This window comes from Cololabis saira, chromosome 8, assembly GCF_033807715.1.
Source record: "Cololabis saira isolate AMF1-May2022 chromosome 8, fColSai1.1, whole genome shotgun sequence".
Lineage (NCBI taxonomy): Eukaryota > Metazoa > Chordata > Actinopteri > Beloniformes > Belonidae > Cololabis > Cololabis saira.
In genome coordinates this window covers 43,108,153-43,130,621 of record NC_084594.1, presented here as the reverse complement: position 1 = coordinate 43,130,621, position 22,469 = coordinate 43,108,153, and the positions used below count along the sequence as shown (strand labels likewise).

At 43.6% G+C, this 22,469-nt stretch overlaps 1 protein-coding gene across 1 annotated transcript in view; it reads left to right on the top strand.

Moving 5' to 3' along the window:
- grm6b (glutamate receptor, metabotropic 6b) overlaps nt 1-22,469 on the top strand; it is a 43,099-nt gene that overhangs the window by 14,039 nt on the left and 6,591 nt on the right. Inside the window, exons 6-10 of the mRNA XM_061728027.1 lie at nt 922-1,062; nt 1,177-1,377; nt 15,393-15,532; nt 19,724-20,347; nt 20,419-20,730. Of these exons, the coding sequence (XP_061584011.1) occupies nt 922-1,062; nt 1,177-1,377; nt 15,393-15,532; nt 19,724-20,347; nt 20,419-20,730 (1,418 nt within the window). The remainder of the gene's footprint in view (nt 1-921; nt 1,063-1,176; nt 1,378-15,392; nt 15,533-19,723; nt 20,348-20,418; nt 20,731-22,469) is intronic.

The window sequence follows — 22,469 nt, the reverse complement described above, 5'->3', positions numbered from 1 at the left end:
AAATTTTATTTTCAAATTAGCAAAACTTTTGGCCTTGATTTGGCTCCATAATATTGCTGCTCTGCAGAGGTGTCTTCAGTATTCACATTCATTACTCAGGTAGAAGTATAGATACTAGAGTTTAAAAATACTCCTGTAGAAGTTGAAGTATCAACTCAAGTTTTTTACTCAAGTAAAAGTATAAAAGTACTGGTTTCAAAACTACTTAAAGTATAAAAGTAAAAGTAATGTAAGGGGGAAAAAAGCCATTAAGGACAAAAGCCATTGAAAATGAATGCATCTTAGTATAATGCAAATATATTAAAGAAGCATATATGTGTACTATTGAGCATTAACATGTGTTTCAGAGAGCAGCAGATATGATGACTAGTTGCCTATAAGTATTGTAATGGTGCAAAAAGTCAAACTTCAGAGGCATGTTATCATTTATCCTAACCTTTATTGGAATGTACATCCAAGTTTAGTTGCAGGAATCTGAGGGAACGGATGTAAGAACAAAACTGGACAAGAACATCTGAAACAACCACAACCAAATTCACTCTATCCGGATGGAGCAATTTAACTGGATAGTTTTTATTTAAAGGCCGAAATGAAATAGAGTAACGAGGCTGTTTTTAAAATGTAAGGAGTAAAAAGTACAGATAATTGTGTGAAAATGTAAAGAGTAAAAGTTAAAAGTCGTCTGAAAAATAATTACTCCAGTGAAGTATAGATAACCAAAACTTCTACTTAAGTAAAGTAACGAAGTATTTGTACTTCGTTACTTGACACCTCTACTGCTCTGTATAAACTGATGAAAATGTGTAAAAATACAATCTTGTTTCAGATTTTAAGCCGAGGAGGGCTGCCCCAAGTAAACCTGTACTTTTGTCAGATGTGTAGAATCTTCATGTAACATTCAATGAATGTTAAATTATTCAGGCTTCGACCAGTACTTCACTTCGAGGTCTCTCGAAAACAACAGAAGAAACATCTGGTTTGCAGAATTCTGGGAGGATGACTTCAAGTGCAAACTAACTCGGCCTGGCATTAAATATGAGCTTGGTAGAAGAAAATGTACAGGTGAGTCTTTGACCGGCGCTGAAATGATCGAGCGAGGAATTTCAAATGATCTTAGCTTAGTGATAATATGCAGTTAATCTCCTCATTGTCACGTTTTCTGATTTTGTCTGGAAGGTGATGAAAGAATCAGTCGAAACTCTCAGTATGAACAAGAGGGGAAGGTGCAGTTTGTGATCGACGCCGTGTACGCCATGGCCCACGCCCTGCACAGCATGCACCTGGACCTGTGTCCCGGCTACATGGGCGTCTGCGAGAAGATGGACCCGGTGGAGGGACGGATGCTTCTGCAATACATCCACTCCGTCAGCTTCAATGGTGAGGTTTAAAATGGGAATCTTTTCTTACGTAAAGAAAAGATTTGTTAGAACAGTCACAAGGTCAGATTTCCAGGCCCCGTCTGTTCACCTTTTTTTCTAAACTCAAGATTATAAATATTTTTGATGTTAATAAAATTCCAATCTCTATTTTTATTTACAAAATTCTGCATTTAAGCCAATCACTACCACTCTACTTCCAACAATATTTTGGTATAAAATCTAATATTCACAGTTATCCAACTAGATCAGCATCTTATCTCCATCTACCCCGATGTCGCACCATTAGAGGGTAATATAATATTAATACAGAGGGGTCGCCCTGTGGAATAACATCTCCAACCTCTCAACGTCTGCTGTAGCTTGTGTGTCTCTACATGTACATACAAGTACACTGTACACTGTATATACTATACAGGACTGTCTCAGAAGATTAGAATATTGTGATAAAGTCCTTTATTTTCTGTAATGCAATTAAAAAAACAAAAATGTCATACATTCTGGATTCATTACAAATCAACTGAAATATTGCAAACTTTTTATTATTTGAATATTGCTGATTATGGCTTAAGATTCCCAGAATATTCAAATTTTTTGAGATAGGATATTTGAGTTTTCTTAAGCTGTAAGTCATGATCAGAAATATTAAAATAATAAAAGGCTTGCAATATTTCAGTTAATTTGGAATGAATCCAGAATATATGACATTTTTGCATTACAGAAAATAAAGGACTTTATCACAATATTCAAATTTTCTGAGACAGTCCTGTATATTCAGATGCTCTTTGTTTTGGTCTATTCTACATTCTGCTCCTTTTATCATATTTTTTATGATGTCTATTTTAACTATTATTTAATCATCTTGTTTTTTTTCTAAAGTATTTTTTGTTTTACTGTCTGAAGTGTATCATAGAGGGGAGGCCACTCGATAAGCCTCAGGTTTCTGACCTCTCCAGCACTTTTTTTTTTATTTCTTTTTAATTTTCTCTAAATATATTCCATTGTATTTTTTTATTTTCTTCTTTCAAAAATGTGCAAATAAATAAATAAATCAAATCGAGAGAAGATCTCTAAAAGGGGGACTCTGATAACTGGAATGGAAATGTTGCAATTTGTGATAGCAAATATTTTTCAGCTGCTGCTTTTTGACACTACAAGGGTTACAAAAAGCCAAAATAAAAGAGAAAACCGCACAAAGACGGTTTAAAGATGTAGGCTTTATAGTCCAGTCATTATATGAAAAAACCTAGGACAAATTGCAACAGTAGCAAACTCAACTGATTTTGTATCCTCATTATGTCCTTAGTGAGGGAAAAAAAGTCCCAAGGAATCCCATCATGGGAAAGTTTTGAAAACGACCTATATATATTCATATCGAAAAATGCCTGTTATAACATAGTTGTGAATGGGGTTCAAAATTTTACTTTTAGATATCACTATAAAAACTCACAGGCTGATTACACACACAAAGACAAGGAAAAAAGTCAATCACAACTTCATTGAATTATTCTGTTTACTCATGCAAATCACACATTATCTTATTTGATATGCACCAATTAGCATACACGCCAGAACTAATGAAAACATTTGATAAATACATTTTTTTCTTCTTGGAATATTAGTAGATAGGCTCTGTGGCGCTCAGTCCACGAGGATGGGGCTCAAGGGTTTATGTCCGTGGGGATAGGTCCATGGAGATGGGGGCTCTGGTGTCTTGGCAGGGCAGGAGATAAGGCTGAGGGATGAACAGGAGACGGTTAGTAAGGACAGAGAAAAAAATAAGGTAAAGTACAAAAATGGCTAGACTGGTCAAATAATTAAATCACTTACACAATACAACACTACACAATCTAATCTTCATCCTCATCACAGGCCATCTGTTTTGAGTTCATGCAGCTGGATCCTCTGCAGTGTCCACAGGCCGGACTGCACTCCATGGTGTTTCTTTTGCAACTTAGGGTGCTGCAGTCAGACTGGCAGTTGCATCTTATGACGCTCAAGAGCTTCTCAGGTGCAGGGGGTAGGGTGGTCTTGACTGGCACAAATCCCTCGCCAGACTTGAGCCAACCCCAGTCCGTCGGACTACGTTCGTCTGTAAGAAAAGATGCACTTTGTCATTCATCATGAGTATTTGGTACTGTCCGAGCAGGAATGAGACACAAGATTATTGTTATATTGACACACTTAAATGTAGGTATATACGTGATCAGTGCAAGAACAGTAAAAATGCAAATGTACCGGAGACTGATGCCTTCCATTCCTGTACGTGTAGGTACACTCTCGGGCTGTGGTATTTTGCTGCCCCTGATGTAGGTGGTAAGGCCTGTGGCTCAATATGAGTGGAGCTTGATGCCACTTTCTCACAGAACCAATGGTATCGGAGGGAGTCCAGGGTGTCTGCTGGCTTGCCATTGTACAGTATCACCAAGGCTTTCTCTCCTGCCCTTGCTACATCATCTTTAGAAGATGAACTGTCAAAGAAGACGTTGGCTTGCTCTCGAAACAGGGCACTCTCTTTGAATTTTTTTAAGGAGGTTCCCTTCCCGACCCCATGAAGACGAGATGTTGTGTCACATCCAAGAACTGTATGTAAGAACAAGATGTGCTTACATATATCTGGGCCGAGCAGTCGTTTTGTGGCCTTGATGTTCCACATGTGGGTCTTTTTTGTGTTCTGTCTTGTTTCAGAACAGAAGAATAGATCACAAGACTTCAGACTGTCATAGTGGCATAGAAGCACCAACAGGTCTGTGTCATCTCCTATGAGCACGGTCTTGTTGGTGGTAGCACACTGCACAGCTTTCTGCACAATCAGCAGGTCAGCATCTCCTGAGGCATGGTAGGTTTCACAGTTTGCCTTCTGTAGCTCTGCACTTAGCATGAAAATGAAATTCTGCTTGTTCTCTCTGTTGGTCAAGAACTCGTCTTTCTTCATGGTAAGTGTCATATCAGCTGTAAACGTCACTGTGGCTCCGATCCTTCCTTTAGAACGTCTCTGGTGTGTCATATCCTTTGTGTTGTTAGATCGATATCCATCAAACACCACGACGGCCTTTCCATAATTTTTTACCACATACTGTGTGTATTGGTGGAATATGTATGTGTAAGTGGATCCAATGGACCACGGGATACGTTGTAGGAGTGCTCCCCCATCCAGGACGTACTGGCTGCCATCAACCACATTGTCTGCTGGAACATCTGGCCCAACGTGTTTCCTGATGGCATCAGCAAGGGCAGGCTTTTTTGCTTCTCGAAGGAGCAGAGAGGAATCAAAAAGAGCTGGCGGATAGCTACAGAGCTCATACTTCAGGGCTGACTCCAGTTCATCACACTTCTGTGCCACTATCACCAGTCTCTGGAAGAGGAGCTGCGGATCAACTTGGATTTGATCTCCATCTATTTTTACAGATGACTTCATGCCGAGAGTGACAGCTTGATCTTTCCTCTTGAAAGTGTACTCTGCAGGTGTGTGACCACCCATAGAGCTCAGGATTGATGTGCCGACAGCCTGTGCAGTATCTACATTGACAATGGAAAGGGCATGCTCTCCAGTGGCTATATTGCGAAGACTTGGGTCCTTGTCAAAGGGATTTCGCTCCTGTAGATATGCGAGAACGCTCAGTGTATCCTTCCAGTCACGGGCTTGCCTTGCTTCGGTCATGTCTGGGTTCTGCTCTCCAGTATTAAAGTTGACCCCTGTGAGTGCTTCCATTGCCTGGTTGACTTCTGCACAGGCAGGCATGGAAAGCAGCCACAGCAGACGTTGTTGCTCAGTCATCCCTCGCCCCCGGGTAAGCCCACCACTGGTTTTCATACTTCTCATCAGAACCTGCTCGATGACAAGGTCAGCTGAGAGACCTGCCCACAAGCGATCACTCCGCCGGATGACATGGAACCCTTCTTCGAAGTGTTGATGTACATCTGGATGTTCAGTCCTGAGGTTGAGCATCTGCTGAAGATAAAGTCTGGCAGATTTGGTGTACAAGTTATGTCCTGATGCTGCCAGATAAGGGAGCATGTCCTGTATATTAATTGATATTGTGAAAGCTTCCACTGACAATAGCAGACCATCAAGCACAATGCGACAATGCATTGTGAGCTTGTCGATCAGCTATTGTCAGTGGAAGCTTTCCCCACAATTACAGAAAACAGAAACAACACTAGCATTCAGCCCTGAGTCCGGTTACCCATATAGGGTTTAAGTGGTTAATGTAACATTTTCTACAAGTCAAGAGAGTCAAGAGTGATGCTGATGACGAGCGAACGGCCCAGCGGAGCAGCGAACGGCCCAGCAGAGCAGCGAACGGCCCAGCAGCAGCGAACGCACCACGAGATGTGGTAGTATCGCGAGAACGAGGTAGCAGAATCCAACATGGCGAGGTAATACTTTCGTTTTCAATAAATGCTTTAAAAACGATTATATTCTCAGTTTAAAATAACGAAAGGGTAGGTTATAGTTAGATTATATAATTCCGAACCCAACCTGGAGCAAAGCGAATCTTTAGACGCATCTATAGACGAGTATTTTGAGAGATTTGTCATGGTGAAGAAGTCTGGGGGCGCGTCCTCCGGCGCTTCCTCCACGCCGAAGCGTTGCCGTCCTGAGGATTCCCCTGGAGCAATTTCTCCTCCAGGAAATTCCACCGAGGACATTCTGAGGTCCATTGACACCCGCTTGGCCTCCCATGACTCCCGTTTATCCCTGGTGGAAGTCCTGCACAAGGAATTCCAGTCATTAAGAGAAGCTGTGGAATACGGTAACCAGCAGGTGGAAAAATTGATGGCTGAAAACACCAATCTGAAGAAGTCGATGAAATCCATGTCAGAGGGTTTTAGCCGACTCCAAAATGAAAATAAATCTTTAAAAGAGGCCGTTTTAGACCTTCAAGCTCGTTCCATGAGGGACAACTTGGTGTTCTCGGGGATCCCGGAAAAACCTGATGAAGATCCTGAACAATCCGTCCAGGATTTCATCCGGAACCACCTGAAGCTTCCAGAAGACCTGGCGAACTCCATCACGTTTCACCGCGTCCATCGCCTAGGAGGAAGAAGACCCGAAGCCCAGAGACCCAGGCCCATTGTTGCTAAATTCGAACACTATAAAGACAAAGAGCTTGTGAGAAGAAGGGGGCCACAGCTACGCGGATTGCCGTTCTCCGTGAACGACCAGTTCCCCCGGGAGATCCTGGACCGTCGCCGAGTCCTCTTCCCGGTCCGGAGGAGGTTCATGACGGAGGGATCTCGTGCTGTCATCACCGTGGACAAGCTGTACGTGAACGGACAACTGTACCGCGACTCCAACATCACGCCCTGGCTCTTCTAAAAAAGGATGAGTACAAAATTTACTTTCTTTTCCTCTCTTTCTTTCTTACTAACTGGTGATTAGGTTAGATATAGTTACATAAACACTTGGTGATTAGATTAGATATAGTTTCATAAAATATTCTCGGCATATATTAATGTATTAATAATTCTTGCTCTGCTAGTCTCGGTAAGTTATAGGCTCACACTGGTGATTGCCTTTCTCTCTCTTTTTTTTACTTTCTCTATTTCTTTTTCTATCATGTTTAGAATTATCTCCCTCCCCCCCACCTCACTCCCTTTCCCCTTTTTTTTTCTTTTTTCCCTCTATGTCCCACTCTGCTGCACTTTCTTTCTCGGTTTGGTAAATTGGTACAAACACACATTTCACACATCTAGAATAACATGGCACACACACATACAACAGCTTTTCATGCAACATTACCACTTACATATAATGTTACTTTCAATGATTGGATTATGGATAAATTAAAGTTTGTCACCTGGAACGTAAACGGAGCCGGGAACACGGCAAAGAGATTAAAACTTCTTAACCACATACAAACTCTGCAGGCGGACATTGTCCTACTGCAAGAAACTCATTTAGTTAAAGCTTCGGTAGATGCATTGGCCACGGCACAATTTCCGCATGTTTTCTGCGCCTGTTACAACTCCAGACAAAGAGGGGTAGCAATTCTCATTAATAAAAGAGTAAATTTCACCGTAAAGGACACTCACATTGACTCAGAGGGTAGATATTTAATTTTAGTCTTGCAAATTCAAAGTTTGAATTTATGTATTTCTAATGTATATGGTCCAAATGTTGATGACTCCTCGTTTTTTCACTCTTTTTTCACCTCACTTTCTGCTCACCTAGACAACACAGTCATCATCGGAGGAGACTTCAACATGGTTCTGGACCCTGGAGTGGACAGGCTCAGTAATGCAGGCGGACACAGGAGTTGGCAGTCAGCAAGTATTGTTAAGCAATATATGAATGATCTGGGTCTTTGCGATACATGGCGCTCTCTACACCCAACCCTTAGGAACTACACTTTTTTCTCAGCCGTTCATCACTCATATTCTAGGTTAGATTATTTTTTAGTCAGTAGCTCTCTGATGAGAGATATCTCAGAATCACAAATTCACCCAATCATTATTAGCGATCACGCACCTGTTTCTTTCACTCTGGGGAAGAGGGGGAGCGTATCATCCTCCAAAGTTTGGAGATTTAATACATCATTGCTCAAAGACCCCGACTTTATTAATTTTTTTAAGAAAGAATGGGATATATTTTTACAAAATAACGACCAGCCGGAAATATCAGCGAGCGTTCTATGGGAAGCAGGAAAAGCAGTAATGCGAGGCAAAATAATTTCCTTTTCTTCAAATAAGAAAAAAAAAGACAACTTAAAAACAAAAGAATTAGAGTGTGAAATAAAGACGCTAGAGGAGGCCTTCCAGACCTCTGCAGACGAACGTATCCTTAACAGAATAAGGAAAACTAAAATAGAATTAAATAAAATAATTGACGCAAAAACGCAGTTTCTAGTACAAAGGCTTCGCCTGGAAAACTTTGCACATGCTAACAGATCGGGAAAATACTTAGCCAATCAATTAAAAATAAACAAAGAAAAAACAACCATAACATCAATTAAGGACCAGTCAGGGGGAGTTACACATGACCCCTGTTTAATAAATTCAGTCTTTAGAGACTTTTACTATAAATTATACTCGTCACAAATTGAACCATCTGATCAATCCATTAATGAGTTTCTTGGAGACATTAATCTGCCGAAGTTACATCAGGAACAGGTTATGAATTTAGACTCACCGCTCTCAATAGGAGAACTCCATGAAGCTCTTCAACATATGCCCAATAATAAAGCTCCGGGCCCAGATGGTTTCCCAGCTGAATTTTACAAGGAATTCTGGAGTATATTAGCACCAACATTTTATAAAATGATTCTAAATGCTAGGGAAAATAAAAGCTTACCCTTAAATATGAACTCTGCTAATATTAGTCTTTTATTAAAACCGGACAAGGATCCCTTGCTCCCATCGAGCTACCGCCCAATTTCATTGATAAATGTAGACCTTAAAATAATTAGCAAGGCCATTACTGAACGTCTGAAAAGAGTCACCCCTTCTATTATACATCCGGATCAAACAGGCTTCATTAAAGGTAGACATTCGTCTACTAATATTCGCAGATTATTAAATATTATAGACTATTCGAGTATCAATAAACAGGAGACTACTATTATATCCTTAGACGCGGAAAAAGCATTTGATAAGGTAAATTGGAAGTTTCTATTGGCAACTTTGCATAAATTTGGATTTGGCGAATCTTTCATTGACTGGATAAAAATATTATACAGCTCTCCCAAGGCACGTGTAAGGACAAATGATCAAATCTCTACAAGTTTTACCTTGCAAAGAGGCACTAGACAGGGTTGCCCTCTCTCTCCTTCATTATTTGCAATATTTATTGAACCTTTAGCAGCAGCTATTAGACAAAATCAAAATATTAAAGGTATACAATGTAAAATATTAGAGCACAAAATTAGTCTTTATGCGGATGACGTACTCCTCTTCCTCCAGAACTCACGATCTTCACTATCACAGACAATTGCACTTATAGAGGGATTTTCATCTCTGTCTGATTATTCTATTAATTGGTCTAAATCCACTGTTCTGTGTGTTAACTGCAATTTTAGGAATATAACCAATACTCAATTACAATCAGGGAACATTAGATATTTAGGCATAAACATCTCCCCTAGGCTGTCAGAGTTAATAAAATTAAATCATGTTCAGCTTATAAAGAAAATAGAAGATGATCTTTCCAGATGGAGCTCTCTCCCCATTTCGCTCATGGGTAGAATAGCCACCATTAAAATGATGGTTTTACCAAAAGTAAATTATTTTTTCTCAATGATACCATGCAAACCCCCTCTTTCCTGGTTTAAATCGTTGGACTCATATGTATCAAAATTTCTGTGGAAAAATAAAACTCCACGTATTAGTTTAAAGACATTGCAAAAATCCAAAGAATATGGAGGTTTAGAATTACCTAATTTTCAGTATTACTTCATAGCCAGTAAGTTACAGTATATTGTAAAATGGTCAAAAGATCATCCTTTAGATAGTCAATGGCTGGACTCAGAGCAAGTGTTTTGTAATGAACTAGAAATCTCAGAGTTACCATTTATTAGTCAAAGTATCAAACGTCATCAATGTTTCAAAAGCATTAATATTAGCACAACTTTATCAGCTTGGTGGGAATTTCTTAAAATAGCTAAAATTTCACTTTTTCCATGTGACCGTACACCCATATGGAACAACCCAGACATCGTGAAAAATGATAAAAAGATGGTTAACTTCGTTCAATGGAGAGATCAAGGAATACGGTACTTACAGCACGTAATTGTAGGAGGACAGTTTGTACCTTTCAATACACTTATTGTTCAATACGGAGTTAGCAGGAATAAATTTTTAGAGTATCAACAACTTAAGGCAATAATAAATAAAACATACAAAATTAGCCAATTAGATTTACAACTTCCCGCTAAGATAATAGATTTATTGAATCTAAGCACTTTAAAGTTGTTATCAAAACTCTACAGGTTAGTGTCTAAACTGGACGATTCAGTCTCTCTCCCGATCTCTAAGTGGGAGGCGGATCTCTCTCTTAATACCGACCAGTTTTCTTGGTCACAAATATGCTTAAATACGTTTACTATGACTAAAAACCCAAACCTACAACTTATACAGTACAAAGTTCTTCATAGAATACATTATACTGGACAAAGGATGTTCCAGATGGGCTTTGTCACCTCTAATATCTGTTCACAGTGCACAGAGAACACCCCAGATAATTATATGCATGCTTTATGGTTCTGTACACCGGTACAGAGGTTCTGGAAGGAGATTTGTGAGGATTTATCCACATGGATCAACCACAGAATCCCAGTATGCCCCACGGTATGTATATTAGGTCACCTGGGAGACACTCAAATAGATCCTAATTGGACACACCGGGTTCTCACTGCCTTATGTATCGCAAAGAAAACCATTTTAGTAAATTGGAAACAAAAATCCAGTTTATGTATCAACCATTTTAGGAATCTTTTATCAGATCATATTAGTAGTGAGATAATGTCTGCCTCCACTGAACAACATTCGGCTGAATTGCACTCTCTGTGGTCCCCGTTTATTGGCTTCGTTACCTAGTGGGGGCGGGGGGGTGGTGATCTCGTAGCCCTTGGGGTTGGGGGTCGGCTTGGGGGGTCTGGGGCGCGGGCCTCTGGTGGCCCCTGGGGGGCGGTGGGGGGGGCCGCGGGGCCCTGTCCCTAGCCGGTGGGGGCCTTGGGGGCCTGTGGGGGGGGTTACCTCATGGCGGTGGGGGGGGGTGGCTGGGGAGGGCTCGGGCGGGGGGCTGTGGCTGGGGCGTCTCCGGGCCTCCCGGGGGGGGCGGGGCCGTGGACGTGGGGGTCCCACCCGGAGGGCCCGGCCCTGCCTGGGTGGGGGGTGGCTGTCTGCGCTGGGGGGGCATTGCTGCCTTGGTCCTCCGTCGCTGGGCGGGGGCCAAGTGCCCCTGCGGATGTGGGGACTCCGGGACCCTTGGGGTGTCCGCCGGGGTGGCCTCGGGGGGGGGTGGGGCCGGGTCCGGGGAGCGGGCTTCCCCTGACCGGGGGGTGCACGGGCGGGCGCGACGGCGGGGTGGCACCATTCCCAGGTATCTATGTCTTATGTTGTCAGTATGAATGGGAGGATGTTGGACCGTTTCCTCCTCCGTCTGGGGGCTCCGGCGGCGCCGGGGGCGCCCTTGGAGGTACGGTGGGGCCCTTGCCCGGCTCGGGGGGCCGGCCCCCGTCTGCTGGACGGCCGGTGGGGGGACGCGGGTGTCTTATCAGGGCCGGCTTTGCTGGTCCTGCCTCCTGGCTTCGACCTCCGCTCCCCCTCTTGCCCCCCCTACACGATTCATACGCACATAGGCGAAAGGCGGGGGGTCCGGGTCGTGGGGGGCACTGTCCCGCGTGGCCCGGCACTCCCCGCCTCACGGTTTTAACAGCAAAATAGACACTGCACATTCAACACTTAATAAATACATTTGACAAGGACACGTAGTTCGGGAGGGGGGGGGGTCTGTGTCATACTTGGCCCTCCCTCCTCCCTGTTTTTATGGCATTAATCACATGCACTCAACACAAGGGGCGGGAGGGGGTCCCACATCACCCGCGTTCCCTCACCGGCCTGGGCCTGGGACGGGTGGGTCGGGTTACCCGGGCCTGGCGGGGCCCGCCGTGCAGCCTGGGGTGCCTTCTGGCGGTGCTGGATCCCCCCGGGGAGGGGGAAACGGTGCGTGATTGTATGTCTGTGTCGGTGAGAATGCGGTATGGAAGGGTCCTGCCATGGAGGATTTGAGCCTCCATTGGCAGGACATCAAAAACTTAATAATTTATCAATATTATATTATACAAAGATGGTTATTATTATTAGTATTATTATTAGTATTATTATTAGTATTATTATTAGTATTATTATTAGTATTATTATTATTATGTATAGTATATTATATTATTATTAGTATAGGTATCGGATAGGTGAATGGATGAATGAATGGGATGCCTGGGTCTGGGGCCCTCCGTTGTCGGGCCTGCGCGTGTGTCGCCTTGTTGGGGGGTTCCCTCTCTCCGGGCCCGTCTCCGGTCCCCCCCGCTGCCTCTACGGCGGGGCGCCCCTCTGGTCTTGGAGGGCCACTTTCGTGGGGGACGGGTGCGCCTGCCCGCGTCGGCGGCCGGGGCGGCTCTGTCTCTCCGGGCGGGCTGGCCCCCTGCCGGGTGGGGGTCGCTGGCCTGAAGGGTGAGGGCCTCCTGGCCGCGTGTCCGGCCCGGACCGGGTGGCCGGGGATTGCCTGGGTCGCGGTCCGCCGCCGCGGGATCCCTGGCTGCTTCTTTCCGCGCCGTGGGGGCCCCGCCCGCGGGCCCCCTCGGCCGCCGCCGGGTGGGGGGGGGGGCCTCGCAGGCGGTGGGTTGCCTCCCTCCTACTTCTCCCCTCTGTGGGGTTGCCGGTGGCCTGGGTTCCGGGCTCTTCCTTGTCGGCCTCTGGTCTCACGGGTGGCGGGGTTGCTCCCCCCCCTCCCCCACTATAGATACACTTCAGGTGGAGCTTTGTTTGGTTTATTACACACATACACACACACACACACACACACACACACACACACACACACACACACACACACACACACACACACACACACACACACACACACACATATAGTAATTTAGTCACACGCATACACACACACACACACACACACACATGCATGATCATATACATACACACACACACGCATAGACATACACACTGGCTTGTTCACCTGCATGCTGGCTCTCTAGTTTTTGGGTTTAGGTAGCGGTAGCGATAGCTTAGCTCAGACTGCGATCAGATCTCAAGATTTAGGTCGATTGCTGTTCGTGTTTTGGATGGCTCCGTGCCGGTTTCGTGCTTTGTTTGTGGTTTTTTTTGTTGCAGATTTCCAGTGCTTGACGTGTGTCTCCGTGTGTTCCTGCTTCCTGGATTGGCAGTGGATGTCGTCACCACCCCCCCCCACCCCCTCCCCCCCCAAAAAAAAAAAAAAAAAACACTGGGTTTGTATGTGTATGTTTATGTATGTGTACGCATATGTGTGCGTATATATATGTATATATTACATATAGTAATAATGCACATATATTCACTTTTGGTTTCTACCGTCATGGTATCAATCAATAATATGTGTGCAGACAAGGTAAAAAAAAAAAAAAAAAAAAAAAAAAAAAAAAAAAAAAAAAAAAAAAAAAGAGTGATGCTGACACAGTTCAGTACACACAGTCATCAACATTATTTAAGCTATTCTGTACATTGCAATAACTATCACAGTAATGTTAGCTAGCATGGTTAATAGCTAACTGACTAAATCTTATATTAAACAATACTTTGAAATGTTCACATCTATAATGCTTATTATATGTTACTTGATGTATATATATATATATTTTTTTACCTGCAAGGGTCTCTGACTTTAGAGGAAATGGATAAATATTTCAAAGCTGTTGGGATGGTTTACATGTCAGCCATCTTGATCTTGTGATGTTGCAGTTGCAATGGCGAGAACGCTCAGTGTATCCTTCCAGTCACGGGCTTGCCTTGCTTCGGTCATGTCTCGGTTCTGCTCTCCAGTATTAAAGTTGACCCCTGTGAGTGCTTTCATTGCCTGGTTGACTTCTGCACAGGCAGGCATGGAAAGCAGCCACAGCCATAAAGCAATACAGTACTGTGTGAAACAAAGTATATAATTCCTGTGTATAGTAAATTTAAAATGAAAGGAAAATCTACATCTGATTATTATCTTTATTTTTGAGAGTTAATGTTACCTCACATCTATACCTCTGCAGCTTTTCCGATGGTGGTGAGAGTGAATGTAATAATTAACATTCCTATCATTAGTTTATATTGATGACCATTTTTGGGTTCATAAAATTTCCAGTAAAGCTGCACAAATGAATAGCTTACATCTGGGCTCATTGGATGCACAAGAGTCTCAGCTGTCAAAAAATACCAATTTATGCAATGACATTCCTGACTCCCAGTGTGCAGAAATGGGCAAATACACAGTTTTTATAATAGGCGGAAATTACATATTTGTACAGCATGCAAAACACTACATGATTCTTGCACAAAACTACATGGGCTTAACATAAATTTGGTATGTCTGTATAGGGGAGGCTTGTAGGTACCCATGTAACCCATTCCCATTAACATATATTGAGGTAGAAGGCCAAGGGACCATTTGAAAAATGGTGATGGCCATATTTCCCTCCCCAAAAAATCGTCTTAACTTTGAATAATTAGGTATGTAGCCCCCTTTCCAATGAGGTAACATGACATGGTTGGTCTCATTGGAAACCCGGGGTTGTCTAGAATCAAATGGTATCTTTACTTTTGAGCTACCTCAAAATTTGAACGCGTCACAATCTCTGAAAGACAGTGTCGTCAGTGATCCTGCCAGCAATCAAGTAGGTGTCATAGGGGTAACAAAACATTGAAAAAAACACATTTCCCATGATGGGATTCCTTGGGACTTTTTTTCTCTCACTAAAGACATATTGAGGATACAAAATCAGTTGAGTTTGCTACTGTTGCAATTTGTCCTAGGTTTAGCCAAATTCTGGCCTATAATGACTGGACTATTAGAGATTTCTGCTAATGTACTGAGTTACAGAATACAGCTCATTTCTCCAAAGCACATCCTGCCAACGGCCGGATCCTTGCTCTTCCTTTAGCACAACGCTCACTTTTCACATCTTGTATAGAAAAAGTCACTGTTTGGAAAAGAATATAAAAAGGGGATCTTCTGAAAGCACCATATTTACTGCTCTGCTCTTGCTGGGTGGCCTTGGCTTGTATGGAAGATTTTCTTAGTGGGCGCCTGCAGGGTCCTGAGAGGAACATTCAATCATGTTAGGGCAGCAGAGTGCACTGTGGAAGAAAGCCTCCGCTAAAGAGCATCCTGCACTCAGCTTTCACATGATTGCACAGGACCAAAATAAGCGAGCTGCATTCAACAGCGTCGGTGTGTTATCTGAGGCAGCTTGAATTCCTCTTCTTTTCTGATTCACTTTTCCTAAGCGAGTAGGTTGTTATATTTGTGTCTCCATTAAACAGGCAGCGCCGGAACTGGAGTGATGTTCAACGAGAATGGAGACGCTCCCGGTCGCTATGACATCTTCCAGTACCAGCTGTCCAATATCACCAACCCTGGCTACAAGGTTATTGGACAATGGACGAACCATCTGCGACTCAATGTAAATATTTGCGCTCCTTGAAAATGAGAGATAAAATGACTTGCTTTCTTGTTTAGAGTTGGACAACGACATGAAAAGTTAATGCACCTTTTACTTCTTAAGAACTGGAAACCGAGGAAACTTCTAAACTTGGTTTGGCCAAAGATATTAATAGACTACGTGCACTGCTGAAGCTCTTATTGGCACTTTTCTTTACCAAACAAACCAGGCTAGACAGGATACTCAGAATCTGACCCTCTTTTATCCTCACAAAAAAAAAAGAATCATGCTCTGATTCGTCCAGACACAATGGTGTAGTTTGTATTTTTCCCCTTATTGTCTGGCTCATACCAACTCCCTTGGTCCACTTGCTGAAGGAAATACTGATAATTATTTCCTGGTGTAAGGTACAAGAAAAGCTCCCAACAGCCTCAAGTCAATAAAATTACCCTTTATATTGACTATGTATACACACACATAAACACTAACCCTAACCATAACCCTAACCCTACCCCAACCCTAACCCTAACCCTAACCCTAACCATAACCCTAACCCTAGCCCCAACCCTAACCCTAACCCTAACCCTAACTCTTACTCTTACCCTAACCCTAACCCTAACCATAACCCTAACACTAACCCTAACCCCAACCCTAACCCTAACCCTAACTCTTACCCTAACCCTAACCCTAACCCATACACACACCCACACTGATCTCACTTTGTTCCCAACCAATATAAACAGAACCCTCAAACAAACAAAAAACCATACCCACGATATGTAGCTATTTTTTTTCTGTTTTCAATTCCAGAGGATAAAAATCAATCCTATTCCCCACAAAACAAAAACAGTCCTTAGCAATGCATTGCTTAAAAAAAAAATCAATCTCATCGGCATGGTCAGTTTCAGCAACTAGGACATCCAATGGAAAACATGTAAGAATCCCGTCCGAGTTTAAGTATTCCGGTAATGTTGCCCGCCCGCTTCCAGTCCAGCCAAACGTTTAAAGTTCCTTGGGACTTCCGGCTTCTAGTCACCTGACATCAGAAGCCCCGCCCCTAACCATCAGTTTTTCCCATATTTCATTTCACTGGTCCTGTTCCATAATTCAGTTTTAAACATGAACTTGGCAAAAAGACACCTAAGTTACAGTGGCGCAGTTCATAGAAAACTAAAAACAGTTGTACCGTGCCAGACAGTCGTATAAATGCTGAAAACACTAGTGTGGAGAAATCATGAAAGGAGTTTGGATCAGTATGAATCAGGGGACTTTTGAACATTAGTGCAACGGTCAAGATGCGTCAGAATGACGGGTCAGTTGGAGGCTGCAGGAGAGAGAGAATCCTTTCTCAGCAACTCAGAGACAAACACTGTTTAATATCACACTGTATTTAACAGTAAGGACATGTGTAGCATGTGTACAGAAGATACAGAAGATACAGTTCAGAGTGAGATTTAAACGTCTCTATGTAATGAACCTCCAGGTCCTGCAGGGATTTTCACTTCCTGCTCCTAAAGTGTGGATTCATCTGGAGTGCAGCCACGCTCAGTGGAAATAAGACATGTTCATACGTGAAACAAGACACGGCTCTGAAACAAGCTTAAAAAACCCACAACCCTCCACTTCTGATCCATCCTGATCAAGATATTAAGACCATTGAAGAAATTTCAATAATTTGCAAAGTCCCAAGTGGTGAAGATGCTTCACGAGGGGGGAATCCACTGTAAACCCTCACCATCCATCCAACATACGTTGGATTTAGATCAGAGGATGATGTTGTCCTGTTGGCTTTATCGGACCGGGACCTTCAGCATGTGCTGGGGCGGTTTGAGGCCGAGTGCGACGCGGCAGGGATGAGAATCAGCACCTCCAAAATCGAGGCCATGGTTCTCCACCGGGAAAGGGTGGCATGCCTTCTCCGGGTGGGTGGAGAAGTCCTGCCTCAGGTGGAGGAGTTCAAGTATCTCGAGGTCTTGTTCACGAGTGAGAGAACGATGGAGCGGGAGATTGACAGATGGATCGGTGCACCGACCGCAGTTATGCGGTCGGTGTACCGGACCGTCGTGGTGAAGAAGGAGCTGAGTCGAAAGAAGAAGCTCTCGATTTACCGGATACAAGCGGCCGAGATGAGTTTCCTCCGCAGGGTGGCTGGACGCTCCCTTAGAGATAGGGTGAGGAGTTCGGTCACCCGGGAGGAGTTCGGAGTCGAGCCGCTGCGAAATGTCGAAATGTTGAGAAAAAAGTCAACATTTCGAGAAAAAAGTCAAAATGTCAAGAAAAAAGTCGAAATGTCGAGAAAAAAAGTCAAAATTTCGAGAAAAAAAGTCAAAATGTTGAGAAAAGGAAAAAAAGAAGAAAAAAAGAAGAAAAAAAGAGAAAAAAAGGAAAAAAGAAGAAAGAAAGGAAAAAAAGAAAAAAAAGGTCAAACATTTTTGAAAAAGCCACTAGGGCGGCGCTAAAGAGCCGCATGCGGCTCTGGTCGTGGGTTGCCGACCCCTGCACTATGTGTTAGGAAATGGTGGTTGGTCGGACCCAGATGTAGGAGAGCAGGAGGCAGGAGTTCCAAAAAGTGTGATTGATTTATTTAACTTAAACCAAAGCAAAAGCGCTGCTGAACAGGATACAAGAACCAGAGCTTAAAACAAGAATCAAAAACTACAAAAACCTGACTTGGAAAACATGGAGGGAGGAAACAGTACGGAGCAGCAAGGAGCAAGGGAAAGACAAGACCAGATATAGGCTGAATTCCAATCTCCACCCTAAACCCTCCAGCCCTGAACCCTCACATACTTTCAGTGACGTCAGCGGCACGTGATTAAGTGTGAGGGCTCCAAATGGTATAAATAGGAATGGGACAGCACTTAGCAGAAACCGGAAACAAGTCAGATAAAAACGTTTTTTTTTTTTTTTTTTTTTTTTTTTTATAAACTTTATTTAAAATGTCAATTTACAAAATTCCTAGTCAGATCAAAATGTTACGTACCGGTATTATAAGTTTGGGAATGATCATCCGGATGTTTGAAAACAAAGTGGTAGCCTATATAAAGGAGCATAAAATTCAACAAAGAACACAATTTAAACATGTACAATATGTATTTCCTTGTTAATGTAGTGTATTTCTTTCAATCTACCCATACCAGCACATCCAGTATGCCAGGCTCAATCGCGGAGTAATTTCATTTTTGTAAGAGAGCGTATAAATTGATGGTAACCTGAGCTAAATATTACAGTTATATTATTACTATTTACTGCAACGTTTTTGTTCAACTTAATAATAATAATAATAATAACTTGCATTTATATAGCGCCTTTCAAAGAACCCAAGGTCGCTTAACAGATCATAGGCCTTTTCAAGGGATGCCTTGAAAAAGGCATCTTGGCAACTTGCTGAAATTGTTTACATTTTGTGGTCATATATAAATGAATAACCAAATAACTGCCTGACTTGTTTGTGTTGGATCTAAAACTATCTTGCTAGTATTTACATGTATGCATTTCTGTTAACATAGGGAATCTTAATTCAAACACTGTACTCAGATCAAAGAAAAGCAAGTCTTGTTTATTCAACACCAGGTCAACTGAGGATTTGTCTAATATAAAATGAAAACAAAAGAAATTGAACCTCAAATTATGAATAAAATAAAAAAAAGAAAAAAGAAAATGTTTGTAAAGGAAATAATAGGGCTGTTGAATAATCCTCACGGGACAACAGTTTCTGGATTTAAATCACCAGTGGGATATGTATTTGTATTTACAGGAGAACTTCTTTCGTCTCGCAGTCGCACATGACTTATTTTCCTCCGCCCCCTGTTTTGTTTACATTCTCCCTGGTAACCTCCTTTTATGTCACAACGCAATGAACTGTGGGTAATTCCCTTTCCAAAAGTCTGCGGAGATGCTGACTTACGGTAAGTGAGCAGCAGTAAGGGCTCTAAATGGCTGCCGGGAGCCCTCGCACACTTAACGACTTTAGGAATGGGACAGCCCTAAGCCCTTACGCAAGGTGCGGGAGCGCGCACGTAAGTCTGTGAGTCTGTGAGGGTGGAGATTGGGATTCAGCCATACACAAGGGATAACTAGACACAGGTGCAGACAATCAGGGCCGATGGGAAACAGGAAGGTCAAATTAGAACTGAAACACAAAGACACAGGCTTCAAAATAAAACAGGAAACTTCCAAAACCATAACACTATGTCTGTCTATCTGTCCCAGCTGGAGGAGATGCAGTGGTCGGGAGGAGACCGTAAAATCCCAGAGTCGGTGTGCAGTTTCCCCTGCGAATCGGGAGAGAGGAAAAAGATGGTGAAGGGCGTTCCCTGCTGCTGGCACTGCGAGCTCTGTGACGGCTACCAATACCAGCTGGACGAGTTCACCTGCGACATGTGCCCCTTCGACATGAGGCCCTTAGAGAATCGAACGGGTTGTCGTCCGACACCGATCGTCAAGCTGGAGTGGAGCTCCCCCTGGGCTATCATCCCTGTCTTCCTGGCCATCCTGGGCATCCTGGCCACGACCGGAGCCATCGCCACATTCATCCGCTTCAACGACACGCCCATCGTTCGGGCCTCTGGGAGAGAGCTCAGTTACGTGTTGCTGACAGGAATCTTCCTCATCTACCTCATCACCTTCCTCATGATCGCAGAGCCCAGCGGGGCGGTGTGTGCCTTCCGCAGGCTCCTGCTGGGACTTGGCATGTGCATCAGTTACGCCGCCATGCTCACCAAAACCAACCGGATCTACCGCATCTTTGAACAGGGCAAGAAGTCAGTCACGCCTCCCAAGTTTATCAGCCCCACCTCTCAGCTGATTATCACCTTCATACTCATCTCCGTGCAGGTAAGATTGTTGACCCTAGCTTCACATATACCATTAGACCTTGTAGCAGTCTAACAATCTGTTCTCAACAGTTACTTGGAGTGTTCATCTGGTTCGGCGTGGAGCCTCCTCACGCCTTCATCGACTACGAGGAGCAGAAGCCTCCGAACCCGGAGTTCGCCCGTGGGGTACTCAAGTGTGACATGTCCGATCTGTCCCTCATATCGTGTCTGAGCTACAGTTTCGTGCTGATGATCACCTGCACAGTGTACGCTATAAAGAGTAGAGGCGTTCCTGAGACCTTCAATGAGGCAAAGCCCATCGGCTTCACCATGTACACCACCTGCATCATCTGGCTGGCCTTTGTGCCCATCTTCTTTGGCACGGCGCAGTCTACAGAGAAGGTGGGAAATTCAACAGTTTTACAAGCTTTACCGCTGACTTAGACAAATCAAAGAATGACATTTAGGACCAATCCCAATGTTCACCCTACTTTCTACCACTAGCCCTCACCCACTACCACTTCACCCTCAAAATGAAGCCACAAGGCGTAGGGCCCTTGTAATCTTCCCTAGGGATTGGGACACCACTTGCTACGTCACTGCGTGGTTTACGTTCGGGTAGGTAAGCGACTGTGTAGTTACGTTTGCACATACGTCACACCATATCAGGAAGCCCAGAGATAAAAGCTGTTATAATTTCCGCTGTATCGCTGTTAATATACCACGTTATTAAGTTTTAATATTTTTTTAGGCGTAAAAGTAACCGTTAAGATCCCCAACCTGGGCTCAGTTTATCCAAATAACGCCTGTTAAGAAATTTGCTCCGATGTTTTCGGGGATGAGAAGAGCCGCCGGCTCGGGAATAGATCGCAGAGCCTACGGCGTAAGGTCTGCGTTGGTGTAACGTGGAACCATAAATCAGCCTTTATTCTGGCGAGATCTGAAAAAACCATGCAACAAAGAGGAAGCGAGTGCTTATGTACATTCACTGAGTGAATATTATGAAAGTAAAATATATATTTCTCGCTAGAAATGTAATCAAAAACGCATTTTTATGCAGAAACTAACTCAAAATATTGATTTTATTCACTAAAAAGGAGAAATGTCCGCCATGTTTTTTTGTTTGATTCAGTCTGCAAATGATGACGTAAAGCATTCTGGGAAATTTTCTCTATCCCTCGGTCGGCGAGTCAGCATCTGAAATCCCTCGCTGTGAAGGACTAGATTGATACCCACTAGCCCTCGTTATGTCCACTACCCCTACATGCAAAGAGGAATTGGGACACCACTACCCTCACGGGAACGTGCAAAATTTAGGGGTAGGGCTAAAAAGTAGGGCGAGGGGGGGGATTGGGACTGGCCCTTAGATGATTTATTTGTGGGTAACAGCAGCACAGAGCAGGCCTGGCTCTTCCTGCCACCTCCTCCAGCTCTCCTGGGGGAATACCGAGACGTTCCCAAGTCAGCCCAGAGATATCATCTCTCCGGCATCTCCCAGGTCTAACTTAGGGCCTCCACCTGGATGGACATGGCTGAACGTCTACTCTGAATCTGTCCTGGGTGGCTGAACTTCTCCTCTTATCTCCAAGGGAGAGTCCAGACACCTGTATCCTCTATCCCACGTGACCAAAAAGATATCCTTGGTCACGTCCCACAGTTGGAGACCAGGAACATGGAGTCACCAGTAAACAGAGAGACTCGCTCGCTCTTCCCCACAACGGACCGGTACTGAGCAGAGGGGACTGGTTTGGTGGCCAGGGGATTCCATCTGTGCTTGTTTTTGCAGATGATGTGGTCCTATTGGTTTATATGAGCTGTGGTCTGTACCTTTCTATGGAGCCAGTTGTGAAAGGGATGAAATGTCCTCTGCTAAGTCTCAGGAGAATTGAGAAGGAGAGCTACAGGTGGATTGGAGTGACGTCTGCAGTGATGTTGACTGTACTGGTGTGTTTTCAATTCAATTCAATTCAATTTTATTTTTATAGCGTCTAATACAACAAAAGTTGTCTCTAGATGCTTTCCAGAGACCCAGAACATGAACATAAACCCCCAAGCATTTATTACATAAACAATGGCAGGTAAAAACTCCCCTAGTGGGAGAAAAGCCTTAAGCCAAACAGTGGCAAGAAAAACTCCCCTTT